The sequence below is a fragment of the Hyposmocoma kahamanoa genome, unplaced genomic scaffold (genome assembly GCF_003589595.1).
Source record: "Hyposmocoma kahamanoa isolate Upper Pololo Valley unplaced genomic scaffold, ASM358959v1 270, whole genome shotgun sequence".
In the NCBI taxonomy this organism is placed as follows: domain Eukaryota; kingdom Metazoa; phylum Arthropoda; class Insecta; order Lepidoptera; family Cosmopterigidae; genus Hyposmocoma; species Hyposmocoma kahamanoa.
Window position 1 is genome coordinate 831503 of NW_020653770.1, and position 9087 is coordinate 840589.

General features: G+C 35.2%; 1 protein-coding gene across 1 annotated transcript; it reads right to left on the reverse strand.

The window, feature by feature from the left end:
• Positions 1-1418: 1418 nt before the first annotated feature.
• Positions 1419-4559, reverse strand: LOC113229011 (V-type proton ATPase subunit G). Its single transcript, XM_026462481.1, has 4 exons — positions 4405-4559; positions 2628-2728; positions 1900-1998; positions 1419-1606 (listed from the first exon to the last, which is right to left on the reverse strand). The coding sequence occupies exons 1-4, from the start codon at positions 4484-4486 to the stop codon at positions 1535-1537; spliced, it is 354 nt and encodes a 117-aa protein (XP_026318266.1). The 5' UTR covers positions 4487-4559; the 3' UTR covers positions 1419-1534.
• Positions 4560-9087: the final 4528 nt, after the last annotated feature.

Below are 9087 nucleotides of genomic sequence, written 5' to 3' on the forward strand. Positions count from 1 at the left end.
ATAAATCCACTATTGTTATGTTGCTATTGCGTGTAATTGCTTTATAAATAACTAATTATAATTCGTTCGTATTCCCTAATACCTACAATTGGAATTAATAACATGTGTAATAGTGAATTCAACTAGTAATTACTTGCAAAGATAATCCAGAAACCATGGTTGGCAAGTTCTAAGCGCCTGCAAAATTATTGTTAGCAATTACACGGAGAAGATAAACTGCCTTTTTAGAAGATACCTTTTGTGAAGGCGTTTTATTGTTTTTTTTAATAACTTTTTATAGAAGCTTCCTAAAATAGTGAAAAAAAGTATCTTTAGGCACAAATTAGGTAGTAAATAATAAAATGAAAAAGTTTTTTTATTATTGCGCATTTGACCTCCATCTCACCTGATGGAAAGTGACGATGAGGTCGACGATGGAGCATGCACACCTAAATAATGCCTATTCACGCTCGCCTTGAAAAGATCCAAGTTAGAACGTTATAGTTCAGGGAACAAGTCTGCAGGCAGGGAATTCCACTCCATAGCCAATTATATACTGCTAGAACCATGAAAAACGTGAAGTGGCCCAGCCAACCTGACGTCAGAATGGCTGGCCACTTTATTTCTTTAATATTTCCATTAGCGCAAAGGTATGGGTAGTAAATAATGATCAGTTTTATTTGTATATGGCGTTTGGTCCAGCCATCCTGACAGACGTGTAGACTTGTCTGCAGTTAATTGACGAATAAATATTGTTTTTCAGATTTAAGATAGCGTGAGGAAAACGAGTCTTCCGTCTTCACATCGATATTTTTTTTTATTTCACGAATTAAACTAATATTTGAATAAAACAATACCTTTACCGCAATAATAATATATTTGCTCTAATACTGTACAGACCAATCCATTTGACTACTTTGTAACAAGAAATAAAATAAAAACATTAAAAACATCGTTTCTCAAACATTTTATATTTCTATTCAACATACAACACTGAATAACATACAATTTTAGAATATACCTATGATCTGTAGTGGTGTTTCGGGTGTTAATAATTCAAATGGAATGATATCGAGCTGATTGTATTCGATTACAAGCTTAACAACGTCATATTTCAAGTTATTTATTTAAATTAGGGCAAAAATCAAGCTTTTTTAAATTTGTATTTACAGCAGTATTTCCCGCGTATTCTACTGTCACTGCCAAAGATGCCGCGCTAATGTTGGCAGTTTCTCGCGGAAATCCCGCGCCACGAAAGTAATTGTGCCATGCATAAAATTGGTTGAAACCCCCGTTTTATAAATTCTTATTTGTGCATCGATAGTGGCTCTGATTTTTTCATCAAATATTCAGTAATGGCACTGCAGAGAATAAATAAGTTCAGAAAGTAGAGGTTAATTTTTTTGAGGTTAAGATTTCATGGCGCACAATCTTGTATACCTTTCTAAGTGTCTATCAAAAAACTGGAGCGTAACGATAAGAACTATATAGAGGTGTGGCTGGTCGGAGCGCGGAACTCCAAGAGCAGCTTCGCGAAGTGACGTTCTTAAGAAGTCTACTTCACACGGTAGTTGACGTGCAATTGTGGCTTGATGTCATACACCAAGTCCAGAATATCTTTGATCACCTGAAAGACGAGATAGGGAATCATAAATCTGTGTAAGAGGGCACATAAAATGTAAGTTATGAAGTTGTCTGGTAGGAGATGACACGGTTTTTCGAATATAATTGAGGAAATGGTCTTCCCGGTCAAAGAAAGTTAATTAGGTACCTATCAGTTAGGTTTAGACTTAGTGCCCTCACCGCCACGTGTGGTAACATGATCTAGCTGGTGGTCCATAATCCAGCAGTCCAAAATGATTTGTATCTAAGCAAACTTGTGCACTCAGAAGGGCCTGCGCAATGACGTAATGTACTTACCGCGCCCTTCTGTATTTCAACCTTCCTGTTCATCTCTTCAATCTTGGCCTTAGTTTCAGAATCGATTTTAGCGGCAACTCCTTCCCTTGTACCCAAGTGCTGTTACGAAAATAATGGAAAAATTATTAAAGTACATTCTACCATAGTAGGTTTATATTGGGTATATACCTAACTCAACATTTAAACTTTTAAATGTCAGAAACTAAGCTTTACATAACAATAATAATGAAATCAATAACAAAGCTATCGGGATTAGGCCTCCTACAAGTTTATTCGCTGATCCCTGGCAACGTTCAACCAGTCTTATCAAAGCTAATTTAGTGATGACATCAGTCCCTATTCAGGTTTTCCATTTCTAGAATTTCCTGTTGAACCCTTCCATGGCAGTTGTTGTCAATAGTGACTGTCATTTCGATATTAGGGTTTAGTTTAAAACATATGTCACTTTAGGCCAACCATAGGCCAAAAATAAAAATAGACAAATTACGTCATCCCCTCATCACTAACTGTTGTAACTAGCAATAGGCTTATTTGTCAGGGCAATATATCTTGACCGTAGCTCTTCACACCTTGCAGGTTACGTCAATCTAGTTCTATTTGTGAGTTGTTTCAATTCATAAAAAAGGAAGACATATAAGTATATTGAACAACGTTTGCTTTTGATTAAATTACGACAAAAATAAGTTAGTAACAAGCAGAGCAAATTATCCAAATCAGGCGAATATTACCTTGGCCTCAAACTCTTTGAACTGGCGTTCACGCTCCTGCCTATACTTTTCTACCTCATCCTGGGCCTCCTCCTTCGCCTGCTTTAGGCGTTTCGCTTTTCCTGTAATACAAACATGTTATTTTGAAAAACAATACATTGAATTGCAGGCAGTGCTGTTGGCATATTGTCATTTTTATAGATGATAAAGTTCATTCAGGCTCTCCAATTGAAATCTGATCTATATTAAGTCCTTTAAGAACTCTTTTTTTTATATCTAGAGACGGGACAAACAAATTGTGCGCTTGATGGTAAGCTGTTGCCTGTCCATTACAGTTGCAGTGCCACTCATAGCTTTAAATCACAAAGATCTGAGGGGCACTGACACAGCGCCAGTCACCTTGAGACGTAAGTTGACAAGTCCCATGTGCCTGTAATTTCACCAGCACCCTTGCCTTCACAACCGGAACACAGTAATGCTGACATTATTGCTTGGCGGCAGAAATAGGTAAGGTGACAGTACTTCCCAGGACGAACTCTTTCACAAGGAGCTCTACTGCTACGATAACTATCATTGTATGCAAAAGGAGAGCTTGTTGTTGGCAACCCTACATCAAGAACAATGATGGGGCGGAACAATAGTAGTATGGAATAGAATAGGCTTACAGGATTTCCAGAGCAAAACCTGAAGCATTTCATTTAAAATCAACAACAGAGGCACACAAAAAATCTCTCTGTTAAAACGCAATACATTAAGGGACTGTACAGATGGCAGCACAACAAGCTATACATTCACAGATATTGTTCCATTGCTCTGGAGGCAATAATCGAATAAAAGTGTAAATGCTTACTGTGCTGTTGATTGTACAATCATTAATGTTTGAATTGACTGTCTCCTAACCAATTTAGATATAATTTGGTGCATAGTTTATGGCATGAATTGGCAGTATTTTTAAATATGAACGTTACAATGAAACAAAATTAAAGTCACAAGCAGAATAAATTATCAAAGAAAAACCGTGCTATATTCAAGAACCTGTACCATTTAAATGTAACGTATGTTTGTAAGCATTGAAACGTCATACTCACTTTAACATCTGGGAAGGTATGATAATATATGTTTACATATCTTAACTGCCTCGGTGGCCGAACGGTTACCACGCCGGACTGCCACGCAGAGGTCCCAGGTTCGATTCCCGGGCCGGGAGAAATATTTGTATGACCTACATTTATTTCTCTCGTGAGTTTGGGTGTCATTTGTGGTTGTGTATGTGTGTGTCCATGGCACCCGCGACACAGGGTTTCCCTAGTGCGGGGCTATGTTGAGTGTGTGCGTTATTATTATTCTTATTATTATATCTTTTAAAACACAATTAAAATATTTTTATCAGATGATCCTAGTTCACTTTTAGCTATAAGATAGCAATGAATGGTACAAGGAACGCACTAAAAAGAAAATATAGAAATAACACAACTATCAAAAAATTTGGCAATCTACCCCAATAAAAGGCATATAAAAAACACTTTTTATTAGATAAAGAAGATGTTATCAACTATCCTAAACTGGTACGGTCATATATTCCCCATCATGTGACCTAGCTATATCACTTGAATGTGGACATTGTTATAGGAAATTTTGAATGTAATGCCTGCTGGAAAGAGATTAATCGACATTTAAAGTGGCAAAGTATTTTAAGCAACACACAAAAGACTGTATACTATGTTTACCCCAAGTAAGGTTGCAAGGTAAATTTGTATAAAGGCCCTACGCAATAGAAAATCAATATTTTTTCACTTACGCTTTCTCGCCTCTGATACTTTTTCGGCGGCGCGTTTCTCAGCGGCCAGCAATTGCTGGATTCCCTGTGTCTGGCTCGCCATTGTAGAAGAAACGAATTAACTGGTGTCAGGGAGAAACGAGCGAGACCGAGCCACAAATCAATACGAATCCCAGTGCGATGTGACGAAAGTCATATGATTAATTTAGTACCGCCATGTTGTTACAACTGGTGCTGTCATCGACTCGTGCTTTGTATTTTCTGCGTGGAACGCACTAAATTTTACTTATTTTTCCTACGCTCTGACTGTCACAGATCATTACAGTAATATGTTAATTTTATACGGATTAAAAGTGATGGAAAGTAATTTTTAAAGTATTTTTATGTAAAATTTAAACATAGAATATTTGATTTGGTAATCAAAAAGAAAGAGTTCAGCAGAATGAAACGCAAGGGCGAGGTTCTAGTTTTCAATCTTGTGAACAGATGGCACTGTTAGCAGCAGTGCTTTGGCAATAAAAATGTCTGAGTTGTTTTCTATAGAGATCTGCTAAACTGAGCTCTTCACTATATTCAGAAATATAATGTGCCAAAAAGAGACAACCATATAATTCAAGGCTGAAGCTGGTTGCATATCGAAACGAATGTGATGAGCAGATGAGTGAGATATCCTTGACCACTATAGACACAGAAATAAATCAAGATTTATCTTGATTTATTTCTGTGACTATAGAGTATTTTTTCGATAAATTTAAACTAATGGAAACATTGCCGAAAAAATTTCTGGAAAATCAATAAAATTGAAAAACATTGAAAAAATATCGAATCGAATGCTTATAGTTATAATTCGAAGGATTATAACGTGATTCGAAATTACAGTCGAACTATTTATGTTTTTCGTTCAGAAATTACTTTTGAAGTTTTATTTAGTGTAAAATAAAAAATAAAATAGCAAAACAAAAATGGAAATAAAACTTTAAATTGTGTTTGCTCCTCCGTGTACGGTTTGACAGGTGTCAACGTCAAATGCGGACAAAATTTAAAGAAAAATATAGATAAAATATGGGGAAAAGTATTTATTTTTCCAAAAAATATGATTCTTTCAAAGTTGAAATTTTTCCACAACTCTACCTTCGACTGGGGCCATCGCCAGTGCCAAGGACATGCTAGCATTACAGTTACACTCAATATTTTTCTAATTCGTGCGACAGATCATAGCATACAACCTGCAACTAGCGCACAAGACATTTCCAAACTAAAGTTGTAGGAGAGACCACAGAACCTGAGAATATATATCCAAATCAAATATAATAATAGCATTGTAGGAAGAGCATATCGTCGCCTTACTCAAACTCGTATCTTATAAAGAGTGGATTATTCAGGAGGCGGCAAAACTTTCTATTTATTTTAAATTTCTTATCAGGAGGGTTAATTTGGATGCCTTACTTGAAGTATAGATAAAAAGCCAGTATGTTAATATGAAGGAAATGCGATGTGAAATAAGCCTGCAAAATTTGTACATACAATCCACTTTTTGCAATTCAGTAACTTTGTGCTTTAAGATACGAGTTTGAGAAAGTAAGGCGACGATATGCCATAAATGTGCTATGTTAACTGAGGCTAGTTCTACAGACAATTAATTTTATATTAAGTATACAATTCTAATATAATTAATTACATAACGTGTATACATATAAAATTAATTGTTTTCAGAATAGAATTGCTACACATTCGAATTGAAATCATCTCACACATATCCGGTATATAAACCACAAAAAAATTGTTTAACAATCCAATTTAAAAATCCAATTGTTTTAAGGATTTTTCAATCTAACAGGACAGGTAAAAGGAATCAAAACAATGATACGAGTTTTCATTTAATCATATCTGATGTTTTGTTTTACTTTAATTATGAAAAATTACATTTGAATCACTATATTTATCATCAAAGTAAATAACATTTACCACAATAATACGAGTACATATTTTAGCAAGAATTTGTTTATTTTTAGACATTTAATGCTTACTGTCACACTGATAGTACCTATACTTACAATGAATCATTCAAATATCTTTGAAATTGTTATTATTTAGATAATCCTTTTAATAACGCGATCGATAACCGTTATGTTATTTCGTTAACCGTTACGTTATCATTAATTTGCCGCGGGGACCTAATTTTCCTCATATAATTTTAAAATCCCAGTTTTAGTTTCTTAAAGAGCTCCTTGTGAACGAGTTCGTCCAGGGAAATACTGCCTGTGTGCATTACTGCGTTCCGGTTTAGAAGGGTAAGGGTGTTGGTAAAATTACAGGCACATGAGACTTGGCAACATATGTCTCAGGGTGACGGGCGCAGTGGCAGTGCCCCTAAGATCTTTGCGGTTTAAAGGCAGACCTTTAACTCAGAAGTGGCACTTCAATTGTTATGAATAGGCGTGTCGATTACCACCAGGCGGAAAAAGACCTTATCTACCTGTATATTTTAACTTATTGTCTAATAAACAAATATTTGGCAGAACAGAATTAATAACGTACCTAATAAGCGAAGATCGGATTGAGCGGACTATACCTATGTATCGAGTTCTTAGGTTTTCGCGATTGTTACACATAGGAAATGATACTATTTTTCCGGATTTAAATCGCGTATATTTGTTTTTTCAAACAAACCGACGTTTTGATTTTTTATATAGCTGCGTCAAACAGCGTCGCGTAAACAAGTCTGTAGGCTGCGAGCATGTCATGGAAAATCTACACTTTCAATGAAGTTTGACAAACCCCAGGTCCTTGCAAAAGAAGTCCGTTATCTACCCCGGATGCTGCGAGAGGCCATTGAAATTAAAAACATCCTAATTTCAACAGGGAAGATGGTTTCTCCGTACCACCAGTTTGGGATCCAGTGTTTCCTCTAATGAAAAATCTCAAACAGAGATAAGACTGCAGTACTAATTAATATGTTTTAATTTATTCTAATTTCTATTATTAATTAATAATAAAATGAACTTAATAAAAATTCATTCAATAAAATAATTTGTAAAACTTAATGTAGCGTAAATTGGAATGTTTTCTTTGTAAAATAAAAAATAAGATATTTAATTAATAACTATTGTAACTATAGTGAAAAAATAGGGTGGTTTACATCAATATTAGACATAACTGGTTGAAGACTGTACCACCTCAGTCAACCGTGACCATGGGACCTGTAAAGGGCCCGAAACGTCGGTTTGTTTGAAAAACAAATATACGCGATTTAAATCCGGAAAAATAGTTTCATTTCCTATACCTATGTATTTAATTAAGCCTCGCTTTCTCTCTAGTAACAATATTTCTTTTTAAGATAGGTACATACTCGTACTTAAGCCTTTTAGCGCATAATGACAATTTGAACGGCAAAATCCTTAAATATTACATAATTTATTATGTCGATTTGTTTTTATTGATAAATACCGTTTAGCTTAAACCGGTTTGCGCACTTTCCGGTAACCGATTTCAATAAAACTTGGTCATTATATCTAATTACATGTACTTTTGAGATCGGTTTTTTTAGTACTCTGTACTGAGATTATTCTGTATCCAATGGAGCAATAAACATTTTGGACGTAACTTCACTTATGCCATTCTCCATGACGGGTGGGAAATGATAATTTTTGTTCTTACGCCCAATCGCTGGCGAGATAATTTCCGCCATAATTATCATTAAATCGTGTGTATATTTGCATCAACTCCAGTTTGCAAACGAAGAGGTGACAAGCGAGCAGATTTTTGAACAGTGGTCCCTACGTATCGATTAAGGTTGTTAATTGATTACCTTTAGGTGTGCTTGCCATTTTCAGAATAGTGATCGATCTTCGTATGATTAGTTCATCATCTTATCGTAAGTAATATTCATCGTGAACAACATCAAAGCATTTTTCTACAGCCTCTATACATATAAGTATGACAAACTTTGGACTGCCATGTGATTCAAATATAATGCAATGTAAGTTATTCCTAAGCAGACTTTTGGGTTCGTTTTACTGAACAATCTTCAGCCACTATATGAATTAGCTAATGGAATTAAGATTCTAAGTTAGCAGGTGAATCGACTGTTACGATAACTAAGTTAACACCTAAAAATATACTGTTAAGTTGTTTCAGCGCATTATACATTTTATTGTCAATATATCAACATCCTTTTAATCCATATAATACATCCATATAGATTTAAATTCAACAGGTGTCGTCCATTCAACGGACCGGCCGCTAGACCGAGCAAATTAATTACTCTTTTAATTTTTTATTGCTCTATGTGAATCTATGTTTTTTGACTATGGCTTGTACATGGTCAACAGCACGTCAAGCTCATGACTTAAATCCAATCTATATCGCTTACGATAAGAACGGTCCAAAGTACCAAGTGTCAAGCTTCATGTGCTCTTGATTGTACATACTTTCGGTTTTGTTTTGCAAGTTTTCCTTTATAGTATAACTTGGAATTACTTTACCTTAGAGCTTAGCTTGCTAAACATTATGGTCCTTTAAAAACAACAAAACTAAAGGTAAACGTTGACTTAAAAAAAAAACAATTATATAGTTAACAGCACATCGAGTTACACACTTTTGTTCGCCTCCAGGGCAACAACGAAACAAAATTCGTCAATGTGTAGCCTGGCCGTCTGTACTAACATATTACGCCATTTACGCCCTCTTATTTGATGTACGCTA